The 20621-nt window shown below is 36.1% G+C and overlaps 1 protein-coding gene across 6 annotated transcripts in view; it reads right to left on the reverse strand.

Moving 5' to 3' along the window:
- Positions 1 to 20621, reverse strand: part of CD96 (CD96 molecule) — a 629135-nt gene that overhangs the window by 334605 nt on the left and 273909 nt on the right. For all 6 annotated transcript variants that reach the window (XM_044072718.1, XM_044072716.1, XM_044072717.1 and 3 more), the window contains exon 9: positions 3067 to 3208. In XM_044072718.1, coding sequence (XP_043928653.1) covers positions 3067 to 3208 — 142 coding nt within the window. The remainder of the gene's footprint in view (positions 1 to 3066; positions 3209 to 20621) is intronic.

Here is a 20621-nt window from a genome sequence, read left to right on the forward strand (position 1 = left end):
TAGTTATGCAAATAATGCTGTTTTAGTGATAAATCCCTGCCAAGTTACTTTCTGTCACCAATAGGCATTATAGCACTGGGAGTAGTATGAGTTATGAGGTACTTAAGCTTCAATCCCGTGCAGTATTTGTCATTTCATTAGCATGCCCATAGCTTTGTACAAAATGAGCAAATACTTCAGCATGCTGTACACATGAAACATGTATTGTATTGATGATAACACATGGAGTACAGCCAAGGTTACACTCTACTGGCCCATGACTACTATTTAATGAAATAATTCTGCCTGCTATATTACAATCATTAGGGAGATACAGACCACTTATTCCTGTGTGGAGATGCTTTCCAGTGAATCTCCAAACAGAGCATATAACTGTACTGATCTCCTTTTCTTAAGTGGCCTGGTCAGAAATGTAGGATGTATATACAAGTGCTCTGATTAACCCACTTAGATATATTCAATTGATATACTATAATACTATAATACTAAACACACTAGCACAACTCACCTTGATCTCTGCATGGTTCTGTGGCAGTCCATTGAAAAGCAGATGACTAAAAACAGTGTTAATCATAAAAAGGAATCCACTTGGTTTTCCAAACTAAATTTTCCAGGGAAAGAAACCTCCTCATATTACCCAGTGAACTGAATATGATCAGCTCTGAAGTCACTTCATCTCAGTGTAAGAAAAACCTGAATGCAATGGCCTGATTAAATGACTGCATTTCACCAAGTTTTTATTGACCACCTGGCTGTCACAGTACCGACCAGCTTCCATATTTTCGATTAAACATAGGCAGGCTCCCTACATACAGTCAACAAACATCTGTCAGTCAACAGCTCCCTGATTTCATGTCCCTGAAGTTTTGTTTCAATTACTGTATTTGTTATTGTTGTAATTAAATTGTGAGACAGTAGTTTTTGTTTCTACTATGTTTACACTTTGAGACTATTCCCCACAGTTGTATAAGCCTGGAGGTAATATAAAGGATTATTATCAGGTTTCTGATCATACCCATGTTATGTGAATTCTGGCATCCATGTCAAGAACACATAATAACTGGTTAGGATCGGGGAGACCCAATCATAACACTTATAGTGCATGGGGTTTTATCTACTCTATGTTCTATCAGTTACAAAAGCAAAGAAGATTTAAAAGCCAGGAAAGCACTTAGTAAGCACTGTCAAATAGACAGCAAGTAAATATAAGTTGAAAAAAAGTCAGGGACAGGTTATTTAGTTAAATAAATTGCTTACAGATTGACCTAAATGTAAATATCCCAGAATGAAAATATGAGGTAAGATATGTAGGGACATTTGGGAATGAAGGAACATCCCTTTCATGAGACCTGACCATAACAGCTCTTAGGGAGAGTGTAACAATAACTCTGAAAGCGATATTACAGTCGAGTCTTGCACTTTACAGGTTTGTCTTTTTTTTCGATTTTGGACAGTAATCACAGTACTCCATGCACTAAGTATTTTTTGTTACAGGGACTGAATTGGACAAAGTTCCAAGCTTGGTTAGTGAATGGGTCTTGACCTAGCAGAAAACATAAGTTTAGTTTTTATTTTGGAAAGATTTTTCCAGATGGCTTGTGATTAGGGAATTTACATTCAAGAGACTTTCCCATATACTGGAAGGCTTCTTTGCATTCTTCAAAACAAACTACAAGTTGGGAGACATGGCCTACAATGCTGCAAACTCCAAGACTGTGGAATTCATTACCTCCTGGAATAAAGGAATGAACACCATCTCAGGTATTCACATACAGTACTGAGAGTTTTTCTGATATTGGTCTTTTTAGCAACCGATTCACTTTCAGTGCATGATCTCTTTCTTATCCTTGTTGCTTTTTTATTATTATTCATTGGTATTAGGATGCTGTATTTCATCTTTTATCTTATTAGAAAAACAATATCCTCTGTTATTTTAACTGCTGTCATACATAAAAAACAAAGATTTTTTGGGGTATGGGAATAGCTTAATGGGTGACTAGTCTATAAGACTGTTCCCTGAAGTCATTTAATCTTGATTCTCAAGTTATCAAGGTTAAATGACTTCAGCAACAGTCAGTTATATAGCTATGTCAGTCAATCATGTCCTGTCAGCAAATGAAGAGAAGACATATGAACTTAATATGCCAGCCAGGGTGCTAACACATATCTTGCCATGTGCCATGTACAGTATCCAGACAAGAACAAGCTCCCTGTATGGAGAATTTATTTATGCATTTTTCTAAAGTAGTCAATGTTTTTTTTTTCCTAAGTATGGCATAAAAATGATTTAAAAGTAGAATGTCCAGCAATGTTATCTTCAGGAAATTATAACAAACAGATTAAAATTAAGTCTAAAAATTAAGAACTCCAAAAGTTGATATGTCCGTGTTAGTGTCATAAAATACCTTCCTTCAATGACAATATTTCCAACATCTGAAAAACAAATGCTCAGAACTTAAACTGGCTTAGTCTCACAGTAGCTGCAGTGTGCTCTCAAGATAATATTCCTTAAATGGTAGATTTTGCCAATTACTATGTGATCAGACAAAGCTCAAGCAAATAAAACAGGAAAGAGCCATTAGATAAGTAAGCCAGCATTGTAACTATGAGTTTAAATATGGTGATGTTGTTGGAGTGGGACCATCTGCAAGAGTAACCAATCATACCATCATATCAGCCAAAAATACCAACATTGTTTATCATTTGGAGTAGCATTGTTTGGGTATTACATGTATAATTTTAGATTTAAAGTATTAGAATGTTTAGCTTAGTATGTCTATGTTGGAGCTCTGTAGATGTTCCATTTACTAAAAAGGAAAGAAAAACATTTGCTTCTTCTTCTTCATCGACTGAAGAGAGATTCCAACACAATCATAAATTATATGGCTCCAGTATTGTATTAGAACAGTTTTTACTGCAATGGTCTGTCATCTATGAAATTCACTTTAAGGAGAAATGCTGTTCTTATCACAGTAAGTGCAGTTCCAATCTATTCCAACAAGTTAGAGTTAAACATTTTCACTTAAATGCAAAAGCTTGTACTGAGAACATTTTCAACTGCTGTACCTTTTTCCAGGGTGATCGTAAAACTTTTATTTTTCAGAATATCGGTTCCTGATAAAAAAGCAACACACCAATAACTCCCTGCTTCCATTTGTGTTATATTTTTAAGAACAAGAAGGCTTGAGTTTGAAACTGTTTGGTTATCCTGAAAAATAAGAAAGGAAATATATGTAAATGTTACAGGAATAGATAGACTCGCTGAGTAATCACATGATCTGTTTATAAGAAATATTTTGCTGTTTCGATTATGCATCCATGTAAAAAAAAATAAAGGTACATCAAACTGGAAAAAAGGTAACAGTCTCTAAAACATTGCTATTCTGATCCTCTAAAAATGGTTTATCTAAACTCTTTAAGGTATGCAAACTCAAATGACCTCCTGCATATAGTCTTGCCATTCATCTTTATCTATGTCTATATCTATATCTATATCTATATCTTCATCTATATCAGTTATCTGTCTATATATAGTGCTATCTATGGTGCTGAACTACCCTGTAGAAAGGTTACATGTTTGAAATTAAAAGCATGCTAAGTGTGAGACTTTAGCATACTTGTAAAAACATTGTAGTGATACTAAAAGATTCCTCAAAATAAGTTATTTTCAAATACTGAAATAGAAGTATTTGGTGAAAACAAATAAACATAGATTATACATGAGGACTAAAAAAATGCATACCCATATGGAATCAGAGGCGAAATACTTACTTTTAAAGGGAAAACACCTCTCCAAGGTGGTCAAGTATCATCAAACTTTCATTCACAACATCAAACTAAATGTCATCAGAACAAATAAATTATGTGAAGACAGCATTTAAATACCTGAATTAAAATCAGATTACTTAAATACACCAATGACAAACGAACAACCTAAAATTAAACTGAAATACACACACACACACACATACACATATATATATATATATATATATATATATATATATATATATATATATATAGATACATACATACATTGTTATATTTCAGCAATGAATTTATGCTATCAAAATAAAACAAATATAGCAAATTACTAAAATATACTTGAATTAATTAATTAAACCTCCTAATCTGGAGAACACATTATATATTAATGTGTTCACTTAAACCTGGTAGAATATCAACTCTAAGAAATACTTGCCATTTAAGTTCCTTATTCTTTAACCTGTTATTAAAATCACCCCCTCTATGATCTATCTCTTCTGGTTACAACACAAAAGTGTGAACATTTACTAAAATATGAACAACATAAAGAATGTTTTAAAGGATAATTGGAGGATAATAAAATTAAATGGAAATCTTTATAATATCATTTGTGTTTAAGAAGGGATTTAACTTACAATAAAGTTTAGAACACATTAATACAAAAATAATTGGATCTTTTCTGAGTAATAAATCCAAAGGTACTTTTGCCTGTGGAATTTGTTAAGCTTGTATGTATATTTCTAATGGTTTGTTTTATAGCTTTAAACACACTCCCAGTTGCAAACATTATACATCACTTATAATCTCCCCAATCATTTTCGATCAAACATTACATAGCTCATGTATGTCCTGCCTTCTTTTAAACCTCATTCCTCCCCATATGTATTGTTCCCACAATTTCCATTTTTTCCTCTGCAGTTTGCTTTTACCCTTTTCTAAAGACATAAGTTCCAGTTGTTTTATCTCTGTTACTATATTTGTTACTTCTAATATAGCTAGTTTAGATTTTGATTTCCACTTTCTAGTAACTGCTTTTTGGAAGCCACCATTATTAGACACACCAAGGCCTTACTATGTCTAGGCAATTCCAATTCTGTATCATAGCTCAGATAAATCATCCCCCTTGTCACACCAATCTGCCCACCCATCATCTCTGACATTGAATGCTGGAAGAAATCCTTAAAGTCTGCCAGCCCACTGCACTCCCAGAAAATATGGTCCCATATACCACTTTCTTCCCTGTCACACCTTCAACATTTGCTGTCTACCTTAGGAAAAATTCTCTGTAGTCTACTTTAAGTATAAAAATATCTATGTAAACATTTTCAAGCAAAAATCCTAAATCTTCTAGATTTTGTTGCATATTTGGGAAACATACATATATCCTCCCACTGTTTTGTGTGTGTGTGTGTGTGTGTGTGTGTGTGTGTGTGTGTGTGTGTGTGTGTGTGTGTGTGTGTGTGTGTGTGTGTGCATGCATCAATTGCTTATCCAGTCTCTTTTCCCAATCCCTTCTAACCTCCTCTGATTGATTCCTATAGTTATCATGCAATATTTGTATGCTCTACTAAATTTTCCTTTTTTAATGGCAACTTCTGTTTTAGATTCTACTAAAAACTCTACCAGTGCTGGACTTTTGTTTAGGCCCTCTCTATTTCTTTCTATTTGCCTATACTCTGATAGCAATCCTTGATAGGGAATGCAATCTGTAACCTGCAGTCCATATACATTATTGGCCTCTTCTCATTCTACTACCTTTTCTTCTCTAGTTATTTTTTCCCAATACCTTGGTTCCTTTGTCAGTTTTTTCCAATAAATTCTAGCCCTGTCTTGTCTATTGTCTACATCTCTAATTTCAGTCATCTCTATCAGCAGAATCTTCTTTTCCATTCCAGTGTTAGCTTAGTTGTTTGGATTCTTTCTGCTACTTTAGGGATATAATATTCTGTATGATTATTGTTATTCTCCTTAAAGGCCTGCATCCAAAATTCCAGTCTCTCCTTGTTTCTTGAGCTTCCTCTGTGTTTCAACAGCATCCCTTTCCACTTTGAATTATAGTTTTCTGCCAGTGCAATGTGTAGGAGCCTTAACTGTGTAGCTCTGAAATACCCCTTCAAATTGAATAATGCCAATCCACCATGTTCTACTCGAATAATCAGCTTATTCCACTTGACTCTTCCCATCTTCCCCTCCCAGGTAAAGTCCTTCAGTTCTATATTAATTGTCTTATACACAGGTCAGGCATATTTTTATCAAACAGAGGAGAAATTGTGCATAACATAAATTTATTGTTGAAATATAAAAATAATTTAAATAGATAGATAGGTAAATATAATGTGTGTGTTTAATTTTAGGTTGTTCATTTCCCATTGGTGCACTCAATCCATATGATTTTAATTTATGCATTCAAGTGTTGTCTTCACTTTGTTTATCTGTTCTGATGAAGTTCAGTTTGGTGTTATGAAAGAAGTGCTTAATAATATTTTGTATGGTGATACTTGACCATCTCAGAGAGTGTTTCTTCCTTTTAATAGTTTACTTTTTAACAGTCGTGTTTGTGGACACATTTCTTTTCTGAAAATATATTCTTGAAAGAAGAAGAAATATCTATTACAAATTATTGAAAGCTGTATGTGTGAATGTTCAATGCCTAGAAAATAATATCATAGCTGACACTACTACTATCTGAAACTAATGTTGCAACAGGGATGCAATACAGAAAAAAACATGATAAAGACAACTGTTATGTAATACAGAAAAAACATGAGATGGATAAATAACTGTTATGTAATACAGAAAAAAGAAAACATAAGAAACAAATAACTGTTACATAATATAAAAAAAACACATGAATGAGACAAAATAACTGTCATGTACTATAGAAAAAGACATAAAAAGACAAATAAGTTATGAAGTTATGTAATACAGAAAAACACAAGAAAGATTAACTGCTATGTAATACAGAAAGACATGAGAGAGACAAATAACTGTTATGTAATACAGAAAGGAAAACATGAAAGAGACAAATAACTGGTTATATAATACAGAAAAAACATGAAAGAGGCAAATTAACTGTTATGAAATACAGAAAAAACTGATGGCAGAGACAAATAACTGTTATGTAATACATACACACAAAAAAAAAAACTTGAAAACTTAAGAGAGAATAAGTGTTCCATGTCCTATTCTGACTGAAAGGACAAGGTAAAAATAAATGACCAATTAATGTTACTGAGAAAAATCAAAGTATAAGAAGTGTACAAGGTAGGATGAAAACCCCGTCTACCATACACTAAACATTTAACTATGGCTATTATTCATAGACTCATAGAAATGCAATAGTGTTACCAGGATGCAGATAAGAAAATATGGGGAAAAAGTCTCGCTATGGTAGTAAAAGGATATAGATTGTCAATATAAGATTAATTGGTACTTTTCCGTTTTCGAGGCAATGCCAGTAACATTACAACATACATGTCAACAAAGCTAACATTGCAATGGAAAGAGATACAGGATGTTGCATATAATTTCACTGCTTAATCCGATTAGTGTACTGTCAGTAAATATATTTTTAAAAAAGGCAAGTATTTAATCAATTCCAAAAGGGAAAAATGTTCATTCATTCAATGTGACGCATGTTCACTGCAGTATTATAATGCCCTTTTCTTAAAATAATGCGCCAAGTAAATTATGAAATTGTAATTGAAAGTGAATTATGAACAAACTATTTGCAAACGGGCCTTGTAAGGCAGGTGGAGAAATTCTCGCTTTACACAGACGTGCAAACTTAAAGACAAACTTAAGACTTAAGCAGACGGTACTCTATGGGCCAAGTCTGAAAAAGGTGCATTGTGATAATGCTCTTCATACATCCATCCATCTACAATCCATTTCCCCAGTTTTGCACATGGTGCCTGGGTGTCACTTCAACAAGGGCAATTATCTTGAGCCATTGGACAGTAACCAGCACCCTGCCTCAGGTAACAAGTATGTACAAATAACCAAATAAATAAGGAAGCAGACAAAGAAACAAATGCACAATGCCACTGTATCTACCTTTGAAACAATAATTTCTGTTGGGTTTGTAAGGTAAACCCAATCAAATGTGTCATAGCTTTGAGCCAATTTTCTGTAAACTCGAGTACAAAATCAAAAAATAATCAGAGCTAAATTCAGTGCAAAGTCAAAATAAATCAGAGGTAAATACACCATATTAGGGACACTTCCAATATATTGGTTGGATTCTTTTGAAAAACTGACGGTATGAAAGGAGTTGCATTAATATGCATTTTCTGTAAAAAATTGTAAAATATATGCGGTAGCAAAATGATGCAAACTTTTATAAAATATGGAGATGTAATAAACTGATATTTGTACGGGATAAAGTGCAAGAAAATATTAGTTGGGCCCAAAGGGATACTACATACTTCTCATTGCAAATGTTGCCCCGATAACATTAGATATGTACAATTATATCCATCGTGATATAATACCATGCAGCAGGGTGTTCGTAGTCATATTTTGTACATGACAGAAAACACAAGTCTGTCTATTCTTTGTGAACATGATCTATAAATGCATGCCTCATGGTGTGAGATGTGCTGTGTTCATGCTACTCTGATCCTTTGTTTTCTGGTTGGTCAGAGCATGCTGGAATGCTCTGTGTCTGAAGTTCTGCCTTTGATGCAAATGGTGCACAGATGTAAAATTGTATACAAAACATGCCAGTTACTATTGCATGTTGTAAGTGGAGACCATCACTTGCACAGAGGACATAATCTTTTCCTTTACTTAGATTGCATGTAATCCATTATTTCTCAGCACATCTTAATCACACAACTGATTTTATATTTGTGTGACTTTTTTAAACATAAGATTAACAGTGTCTATATTAGATAAATGAAAGCTGACCTTAGCGAACGCTCTAATAATTGAAAATCCAGGACCTAGAACTCACTATTGTGGGGGGCTGTGCCCCACACCCCCCCCCACTAAATATATATACCAAGTCTGAGATCGCACTACAGTGAGGAAAGGGCAAATATTCCGATCTTCACTGTACCGCAATCTCACAAAAAGCATATCGAGGTCTGGGATTTTCGATTATTACAGCATTCGCTAAGGTAAATTTTCATTTATCTAATATAGACCCAATTAACATTAGTGTAATTCATACTGTATCACCTTTTCAGTAACTGGAAGCATACTGTATAGTCATGAGAGATAAATGCATATTTTAGGCATTAATGAATCTTGAACAAAATTCCTGTAGAATAATGAATTTACAGCACCAATTTTGCTGGGCAGCATACACAACAGAAGTTCTAATGTAATTAATTTTGCATAATACAATTTTGCAGCAACAGTACAGCAAAATATGTGCAGACCCTAGACACAAGATTAGTCTTCATAACAGTTCACTGACAGAAGACATTCATATACCTAGTCCAAATCTGGCAAATTTGATTAGATATAGACTCTCACACACACATGGGCACATGAACTGATCATTACTGCTGGGCAAAAATTCATCTTCTGTAGAGAATGCTTCGTGTTTGAACTAACTTCACATAATAAATGACAACTTATTCTTGGTTCACCAAGTATGGCTGCCCAGCCATGTTTGTAAATTCTATGACTAACTTATAACTGCTAAAGAGAGTAATTTCAAACTTTTGTCTGATAACTCTGATTATTACTTCAATCAGTTCGTACTTGATAAGGACACCAAATGGAACAGCAGTTATGAATGAGCTTTTCTTCAAGGGAAGTAAATTGCCTTAAATGCCTGGTTTAGATTTTAAATATACACATCTATCTGCATTCTTCATTCAGGGTCCATTACATAAGTTCCTCCTTCTGACAGAGAAAAAACAAGGATCTGCTTGAATGACATTTGTGATATCATAGGCCTTGGTTGAATGTGTTCAATAACTTTCTGATGAAAGTGACCTGTGAACTGCCAAATGATGAAAACTGCCAAAAAACCTACTCAGATAAGGGCTGTTATTAAATATTGTAAACTATATCCATAACACAGAGCTTGCATGATGCAAGTGGGAGTCAAATAACCTATGGATAACTTGAGAGGAATACAGAAAAGTTTGTGTTGCCTATACAGAATTAAGTTTCACTGGTTGCAATTGTCAAAGACAGATGCAAACTTGGATCCAACAGATCAAAATCATTTGGGAAATTTATAGCATTAAGCTGTATAGTTTAGGTACAGAGGCTCTGTGCAAAACAGAGAATGATCATCTGAGCCCAGCTTACACAACAATACAAGAAGAGATGAGCACCGGAAACATTGGAAAAAGTGACCATTTATGAGAACATGGTCTTCTTTGTCAGTGTCAGTTTATACTGGCCAGCTCAGCTGGTAAGCTAAAACTGTTAGCTGGAATGTATATGTCTGGGTGTCCAGTACAAAGGAATAGTTGGGAATTGACAGACTTGGATTAAGCAAAGGCCACAGTCATGGACAAGAGCTAGAAGGCATGGACATAAAATATAAATTACAATCAGCTTATCCTTTATTCAGTTTCTCATATATAAGATGGATTAAACTATTGGTATGGCTATGGGAAAGAGTGGCAGATGGTGACAGATAGCATGATCCTTACGGGCAGAGATCGTGGTCAGAATCTGTTCAGTGCTGAAAGATCAAAGGTTCCGATGACCTGTCATACAGAGGCTATCTTTAAGAAATGTTAAAGGCATTCCATAATATAGGAACTTTATTGATGCAATTGATGGGTGAGGTTCACAACTTAGGTCATATGAACTAAATTGTAGTCGAGACGACTGAAATGCATAAAAGTCCAAGACAGAATCAGTACAGCAGTTCCCCACTTTCAAAAGGCATGTTGATTAGCACAGAATTCACTGCATTAAACCACATGGCTAACTGAAGAAAGATAACTACATGAAAGACAAGTGGAGGATTAAGTGGCTAAATTGCTTAACAAATAGATCTTGGAGGATGAGATCTGGGGTAGAGTCAAATTATATATGTATTAATTTATTACACTTGTTAACTGTTAAGTGTATTGATCTGTACATCCTTTTCAGCAATGAGGGTCAAGAAAACAAATAACAAAACAAATCACAACAAAGAATACAAACTGAATTTGCAGCAAAACAAAAACAATCATAACAAAAAATGCAAGCTGATTTTGCAGCAAAATATGAGCATTTAGCCACGATATACATTACATATATTTTAGTTACATATAATTAAAGGTGAGCACCATGGACATTATTTCTAAAATATACATGCTGAGTACATTTTACCAAAAATCTCAGAACGAACAGAAACAATGTCAGTTGCAGTGTATAACAAAGGCTAGACTTAGCAGGATAAGCAAGCATTCATGGCTGCAGATACACACAGACCCGAAGCAGAATCGTATGTGTTATTTAGACAGGCTAAGTAAAACATGTGTATCTACAAGTATTCTCCTTGAGAGTATGATCTCTTAGTTTCTGCCTGAACTGAACTACAATGTCAGTTCACCTAACATAATTTGAACTAATATTCCAGGAAGCTAGAGCAAGTTACACTTCTTTCATTAATGGGAAGTGGGCCTCACTAATAACATTCCTTCAGAACCTTGAAAAATGTAATATTGTTCCCTGAGAGACAGTTTATATTGTAGAGGTGGGCAGTACCTGTCATGAAGTAATTTAAATATAAGTGCTTTAGGAACAGTGATTTTTGTGTGATGTGAAGCCCCGTGTATTTAATTAGTGTGCTATAGTGATGTTCAGTTCTACTGCTGAAATGAATGAATCTCAGTATTTTTTTTTTCTGTTGATTGTAGTGCAGAAATGTTTCTGAGGAGAGAGCAGTGCAGTGAAGAGGAGGTCATATTCAAACATGGCTTTTAATGCATTAAGAGCAATTGTTCATCTGGTATCTGAGCTAGGATTAGAAACTGTAGACAATGTTAAGCTGTGTCAGTAATTTGTTAACTGTTTTTGTATGTGAGCTAAATTTTAAAGAATGACTTAAAGTGATGCATAGGCATATATCGGGGTAGCAGAAATTAGCAGTGGTATATCTGTGGGGTCAGTGACAGTGATATCAAAGACATTTGTAATACATTTTGAGGTTACAAACAATTCCAGCAACATTTTAGGAATATTCACAACTAGTCGTTTAGTAGTTAACCAGTGTCAGAGGTGCATGATATCCAGTTGTAAGCCTGTGATAATGTTATTTACATGTGGCATAGTATGTGTAAGGATTTCTTAAAGTAATTCATTCATAATTCACTAATTACATGCTTCATCCAATTCAGGGTCATAGGGGAGCCACAGGCTATCATACTACTTAGTGGCACAAAACAGGAACTTAACTCCAGATGTCAATGCATCAGATCACACATGCAAATGTACTGTTGTACCTGCACATATGCACACACACACACACATACACACACACACACACACACACACACACACACACACACACACACACACACACACACACACACACACACACACATGATCACACACATATCTACTAACAGTTTGGAAGATCAACAATTCATTTACAGCATGCCTCAGGGAAAGTGGGAAGAAAACACTTTGGTCATCAGCTGTGGTGTCCAGTATCCTATAGACAGGAGAAAATGGATCACAGATCAGGTTTAACCACTTGGTGTTGTAAAAATTGGCCCTAGGAGATTTAATCATGTTGACTAATATAAATCGGCGTGGGGATTTACCGGTGATAAGTGACTTGAGAACCAACCCTACTCTGACCTATATCAGAGATCCATTCTATCTGAAGAAGGGGGTCTATGGGTTCCTACTGGCCAGTTGGTTCCCTGCCATAAAGCAAAAGCAGCCTCTATATGAAGAAGTTACTGGCTGGCCATTGTTCATTTGGCCATCTTGGGTTACCTGGGAAAACTTTGTTGAAACCTAGTCATATAAAAGTCAACCTGCCAAACATGAACTAAGGGTTATTGCACCCATTATAGATTCACCAGCAGAACATAGCTTAGAAGTGGAATAGGTGATGTTAAAAAGCTGGTAGAACATCCTCTATATCCAGGGGACAAGATGGAAAGGAAGTGCAGCAAAGCCACTTGGCTTAAGATCCAGCGTCCACTACTAAGGAGGAGGTCAGACTAGCAATGGTGTGGGAATGGTGATGAGGGAAAGGCGGTCAGACTAGAAATGATGTGGGAATGGTGATGAGGGAAAGGCAGTCAGACTAGAAATGGTGTGGGAATGGTGATGAGGGAAAGGCGGTCAGACTAGAAATGGTGTGGGAATGGTGATGAGGGAAAGGCGGTCAGACTAGAAATGGTGTGGGAATGGTGATGAGGGAAAGGCGGTCAGACTAGAAATGGTGTGGGAATGGTGATGAGGGAAAGGCGGTCAGACTAGAAATGATGTGGGAATGGTGATGAGGGAAAGGCAGTCAGACTAGAAATGGTGTGGAAATGGTGATGAGGGAAAGGCGGTCAGACTAGAAATGGTGTGGGAATGGTGAAGAGGGAAAGGCAGTCAGACTAGAAATGGTGTGGGAATGGTGATGAGGGAAAGGCAGTCAGACTAGAAATGATGTGGGAATAGTGATGAGGGAAAGGCAGTCAGAATAGAAATGGTGTGGGAATGGTGATGAGGGAAAGGCGGTCAGACTAGAAATGGTGTGGGAATGGTGATGAGGGAAAGGCGGTCAGACTAGAAATGGTGTGGGAATGGTGAAGAGGGAAAGGCGGTCAGACTAGAAATGGTGTGGGAATGGTGATGAGGGAAATGTGGTCAGACTAGAAATGATGTGGGAATAGTGATGAGGGAAAGGCAGTCAGACTAGAAATGGTGTGGGAATGGTGATGAGGAAAAGGTTTTAAAAGACACTAAAGGATGCTACCAGAATTAGTTTCAGGCTTATGGCAATCAGACTCCAGTGTAAGGCTAGAACAGTATTAATAATCTGAGCCTATGCCACACAGTCAGGTTATGACAAAGACAAAAAGACTCTGTTATGACAACAGTTGCATGACCTACTGGATAAAGCAGGACAGCATGAGTTGGTGTTGATTATGGGGGATTTGAAGCTTTTCTTCCTGGGCCTCCACTGAAAATGGATACAATTATCCAGTCAAACTTTTTCCAGTAAACAAATGCCAATAAATAAATAGTGCAAAAAGGAAATAAAAATATCTGAACTACCATGCTGTAAATATATATATATATATATATATATATATATATATATATATATATATATATAATTTATTCAAGCACAATGTAAGCGCTTTTGGGTTAAAAACCCTTCTTCAGAAAACTTACAAGACTATGTAACAATATATTTAAAATATTAACTAACCAATTGCATTCAATGCTGAACCCTCTTCATCTGTAGGGTGGGTTTTATTGGAATTACACCATTCATATCTGGTGGTCTGTGTGCAACCAATTCAATAATCCATTTTGTTTCATAATATTCAGTTACATTGCACAAATCTCCACCCAATTTAGAGAGTGTCACAACCTGAAGTACCATAAAATCAAACATATGTCGATTGTTTTTATTGACATGTTGATATAAAGCATTGTGTTCATTGCCCCTACGTATAGCTGACATGCGCTGTAATATTCTCTCCTTAAATTTACAATTAGTGTTATCCACATAGAATGAGTAACAGTCTTTACATTGAGCCAAATAAATGACATCAGTGGTATGACAGTCTGCATACTGTGCCATAGAATATACCTTTTTGGTACAAGGATGAATAAAAGGGTTATTCTGTCTAACATACTGGCATGCCTTGCAGTGCCTACATGGTAAAGTACCCTGACGTCTAGTTTTCATTATATTTTTTCAGCAATTATCATCACATAACAAATCCTTTAAATTCTTATTCTTTTTAAAACAAAATAGTAGCTGTTCTGTTATAATGCTCCTCAACATCATTCGGTGATAAAATATCCCAATTCCATCTGATGATATTGCATATACCAAGAAGATTATTACTATACATTATATACTTTATACTCACCCATAATGCTTGTCTATTGGATGATCCATTTTGCTGCTTGTTACTATTACTACCCTTAGAAAACCAAGGTTGAGCCATTTTTCCTCTATCATTCTGGCACTGATTAAATGCCTGCTGTATAACCTCTCTTCTATAACCCCCTTTTTTAAGATCATCCATTAACTCAACTGATTTCTGTTTAAAACCTTCTTCCGCAGTCCATAATCTTGACAACCTATAAAACTGACCCTTTGTGATGTTATTAATAAAATGCCTGGGGTGCATACTGTCTCAGGCCAGAAGACAGTTTTTCTAGCATTCCTTCCTATAGGGTGGTTTCTATCGTTCCATTACTATTTCTGAACAAGCATACATCCCAAAAATCTATATACATCTCAAGAAATCATTACACTAAATCTGATAAAATCACTGGTGGTTTCCAAAAATGCAATAAAGTCAGATAGTTCTTCTCGCCCCCCCCCCCCCCATATTAAAAACACATCAACAAAACAGGCATAATATTTTAAACATATTTTCCATTTAAATGTCGAATTGAACAAGACTTGATCCTCCCAATACGCTAATACCAAGTTTGCATAGGAGTTACCACAGGGCATACCCATTGCTACACCTGTGTACTGGCAACAGAAATTATTGCCAAATATAAAAATGTTATTACTCAGAACATAGCCCAGGAGCAAACAATCCCTATCCACATCTATAGGTGTCAATTCCCTGATCTTATTCAAAAATGTCTCAATAGCTGTTAAGCCATAGTCCTTAGGGATAACAGCAAACAGACAGTTTACATCCAAAGTTACAAACAAACATTGTTTACTGTCAGGGTTGGCTTCCAGATATTCGTATAGGGATTGTAAAAAATTTGCTGTATCCTTCAATATCCTTAGTATATTGTCTAAACATGCCCTTAGTTTCACCTCAATCCAAATAGACATATTCTCCATCACCCAGACTCTCCCCGAAACTATTGTGCACAGGGGTGGGTTGACAGTATCTTTATGTATTTTGGGCAAGGCTTTAAACATGGGAATGGTTGAATGTTCAATCCACACAAATTTAAAAATGTCCTTTGTTATACAATTAGTTTGTTTAAAATTAATCAAGTCATGCTTTACCTTGTTCTCTGTTGCCCTTACTTCCATTGGTGAAAGTTGCTGATAAGTACTATTATCATTCGACATCAGCAGGCATTTGATCAGCGCCAGAATGATAGAGGAAAAATGGCTCAACCTTGGTTTTCTAAGGGTAGTAATAGTAACAAGCAGCAAAATGGATCATCCAATAGACAACCATTATGGGTGAGTATAAAGTATATAATGTATAGTAAATATGTTCTTGGTATATGCAATATCATCAGACAGAATTGGGGTATTTTATCAATGGATGATAAGTTAAGAAGCACTGTAACAGAGCAGCTACTATTTTGCTTTAAAAAGAATAAGAATTTAAAGGATTTGTTATGTGATGATAATTGTTGAAAAAATATAGTGAAAACTAGACGTCAGGGTACTTTCCCATGTAGGCACTGCAAGGCATGCAAGTATGTTAAACAGAATAACCCTTTTATTCATCCTTGTACCAAAAAGGTATATTCGATGGCACAATATGCAAACTGTCATACCACTGATGTCATTTATTTGGCTCAATGTAAAGACAGTTACTCATTCAATATGGGTAACACTAATTGCAAATTTAAGGAGAGAATATTACAGCACATGTCAGCTATACGTAGAAGCAATGAACACAATGCTTTATATCAACATGTCAATAAAAACAATCGGCATATGCTTGATTTTTATGGTACTTCAAGTTGTGACACTCTCTAAACAGGGTGGAGAGTTGTGCAATGTAACTGAATATTATGAAACAAAATGGATTATTGAATTGGCTTCACACAGCGAACCAGGTATGTATGGTGTAATTCCAATAAAACCCACCTTACAGTAGAAGAGGGTTCAGATTTGAATGTGATTGGTTAGTTAATATTTTAAATATGTTGTTACATAGTCTTGTAAGTTGTCTGAAGAAGGGTTTTTAACCTGAAAGTGCTTACACTGTGTTCAAATAAATTATATATATTTTACAGCTGGTGGTTTGGATATTTTTATTTCCTTTGTGCACTTGTTGTTTGGATACCTGAACCTTTGGTGTGAAGGCTGTTTCTGTTTTGTAATCAATAAATAGTCGGAGAGACATAACAAGATATGAGGACTGCCTGGGTCCACATGGGTGGGGCAGCAGGCATAAAAAAAGGAGAAGCCATTCTAGACTTCTGTCTGGCAAACTGCTTGATGGTGACCAACGCATGGTTCAACAAGACAGACAATCACAATATCACATACAAGAATGGCCAACATGCAGCTCAGGTAGACTTTCTCCTAGTAAGGAAAGGACACTGTAGTAGCATCAGTGATTACTAATCACCCTAAACAGTCAGCCCACAGCATAGACCACTGATTGCAACAATCAGCTGTAAGCAGTGGTTGGGTAAGGGTCCAAGAAGAAGAGAATAGGTTGAAGACCAGAAATCTGACTAGAGAAAAAAAGTACAAGAGTTGAAGGAAATAGTCAGGGGACTCTAGCACCTCAGGAAGAAGAAGAAATATGTAAATTTGAAGAAGAAGAATGACAGCACCGCAAATCAGCATGTGTGTGTGTGTGTGTGTGTGTGTGTGTGTGTGTGTGTGTGTGTGTGTGTGTGTGTGTGTGTGTGCGTGGAGAATGGAACAGATATGTGTCCCAACCAGGTAAGGGAATAAGGTATACAATAAATACTGGTGGTGGGATGCAGATGTCCAGAAAGTCATAGAAAGGAGTGCAGGAAAAGAGTGAGACAGAAAAGATGGGCCAATCTAAGAAGGAGCACTGACAGTCCAACAAGAAGGATAAGACAGCAGTTGCAATAATGAAGAAAAAGGCATAGAATGTGACCGACAAAGAAAGGAAGCCATCAGAGCAGAGCCCAAGTACCTTCAATTGCAGCTAAAAGAAAACAGATTATAGTTGTTTGAGTACATGTGCAGGAAAATAGAGGGCAATCTTGTGAAGAAGATTTGGGAAAGGCAAGAAAAAGGCAAGAGGAAACAAGGGCATCAAGCAAATACATGGATGTATTGTTGAGAAAAGACCTGCGCTAGTCAGGCATGATGTTAAGGAAGGCAGGACAGTGGCACTAAATCGAGAGAGATGACAACAGTTGATGACACACTCCCACCCCATGTAGAAAATAAGAAAAAGGGGGCTGATGATGATGACACTAAAATAATGCATGGTTCTCTGGTATTAGTGGAATACCTTACTTCAGTCACCATTCAAGCTTCACTTGAGCACTGTACTTTGTTGCCTGACACAAAAAAGGAGCACCAGCTTTTTCTCTTCTGTGTAATAAGGACTATGGCAATGAATGAATATTGGTCTAACAGTAAATTATTTAAAAAACTGACACTGTATAGTATGTAAAACAAAAAATGTAGTATAGCAGGTTACTATTTTTATGTAGGGCTAGTATCCTCAATAAACAACTGACTGCAGGATGTTTACATGTTGAATTGTGGACTAGGTTTTGATCTGTTAATATCTGTCACACCTTTGAGTATAATTAAATTTGTGGGCAAGTTCATTTACGAGTGAAAGTGGGTCAGTGGGAAAATAACATTCTTCTTTAAATCAGGTATTCCCAAAGAGAAAATGTATTTACCGCGTTCATAATTCATATACTGGATGAATGTTACTCAGACCAGTCCTTTCTTTTCTTTTTTTGCTTCTTTAATTTATTTTGCTATTGTAGGCTTCTAAGTTAATAAATTTGATTTTCAAAGGCTCATTTGGCACAGGCAAGGATTGCTACTACTTGTTACACATGAAGTTCATTTATGAAGCTCTATACTGTTTAGAGGCATTTGCCGAGGAACAAAAAATCAAATTAACCCAATGAATGAAGTATCCTGAAATCATGGCATTTAATGCAAGACTTTTGAACAGCTGAAAGTAAATGACAACATGCTTTGAGTGCAGTCAGACATAAACACTCTGTTGTACCTTTTGGATTTATAAGAGTCATGTTCAGGGGATAATGGGTTACCATATGCAGAAAGATGGAGATTATTGGCAGCCTGACATATAGCATAATTCTTAACACCTGCTTTATGATCCATCAAAGCAGATGTATTTACTAAGATTAATAGAATGACTTCAGGTGGTCAAATAGTGTTATACAGGCACTGATGAAGTCCATTGTAACCATGTAGGGCCATACATGTGTCACTCCCCCAGGGACTCAATTTAACTGAACTTAGAAATAAAGCTACTGCAGCATAAATGAGAAATAAGCATATTTTCTTTTCCTGTAATTATATTTTGTGATAGATCAGCTTGAATACTGTTTTTTTTTCCTATCTAGCTGCAGTACATGAAAAGAGAATAAGTAAAAGAAAATAACACTGGCACCGGAACCATAGAGCGAGGGGGGAGGGGAGCCCCCTCCACTTTTGCAGATCATCCATAACTCCCAACTGTCCCAAATTACTTCTTTATTTTTTAATTATTTTCATACTTTAGCTGACATCATCGCATGCGCGATGATGTCAGCTCATCAGGGCTACCAGCCTGTTGGAGTTGAACTCGCAGCATCTTTTGCAAGCAGGAACAGATGGTTTTACTTTAATTAGCTGCTGTTTATTGAATCAGAGATGGATTTATTTTCAAAAGGTGCCTGGGTGGAAGCTGCTGCTTATTTACTCGGAGGACAGAGGATGAGTCTGGACTGGCTGTTGGGATGGGAGGCAGACATACCACAGAGAATCTGAACATAGTGAGTAAGCTTCTGGGTGAACAAAGACATGAGTGTATATGCAAATGCCCCCAATGGGATACATCTGGTGGCTAGAGGTACTCAGGCTCAAACCCTATACCTTGGGTACAGGTAAAAAGAGCCTAAAGTCCCTAGCCACCATCAGGTGTGAATTTATGCCTGACAATTTTGTTCTGTTCCTCTGGTTTTCAGGAATGGTAAAACAAAACCTTTTATTCTAGCAATTTTCTAAGGTTATAAAATCAGTATTTGAAATGTGTCCCTATTTTGGGACTGTATTTCCCCCCATTATAGGCTTTGTTCTCTATTTTTGTGCTAAGAGGTTAAGAGCTATGGTGAGAAGTGAGAACTGAATTCACTAAATGATATGATAGCCATTTAAGTTTGTCTTCCTGTCTTTCAAAAAAGTGCTGGTTTAGCTTAGTGATATGTTGCTCTGAGTGTAGTGCACAGGGTTCTCAGTTCAAGACTTGGCAGTGAAATGCATGGTGGTAACACAACATTTTATGCAAGCAACTTTCCAAAATTATACAAGCAATATTTAAAATGTGTCCCTGGTTTTTGGCCTTTTGCCCCCCCCCCCGCACTGAAAATAAGTTTAAGAAGCTGTGCAACATGCCTATGGCTTACACTATTGTGATTCTGTATTTATATATTGTGTGTAGAAGTAGACTGTTATCATGGAAATGTTCTGAACAGGGCAGTCTTGTCATTACTGGTGCATGCATTTTGCTTCATTGCCTACTGGAAAAATGTTCAAACAATACATTTAAAGTGCAGTTGTGTGCAGAAGTAGACCTTTATAATGTAAATGTTCTGAATTGGGCAGTTTTGTCAATATTGGTTAATGCATTTTTGTTTCATTGCTTACTGGAAGACTGTTCAAAACTACAGATTTAAAATACATTCTAACAATTGGTGCAGTATTATACAAGGAATATAATTTAATGCAACCAGGAAGGTGAATCAAGGAATAAATACATGTATGCATGGCCCTAAAATGTGTTTGAAAACAGCCCATAGGA

Source organism: Protopterus annectens, chromosome 5.part0 (assembly GCF_019279795.1).
Source record: "Protopterus annectens isolate FY-2018-M chromosome 5.part0, PAN1.0, whole genome shotgun sequence".
Lineage (NCBI taxonomy): Eukaryota > Metazoa > Chordata > Ceratodontiformes > Protopteridae > Protopterus > Protopterus annectens.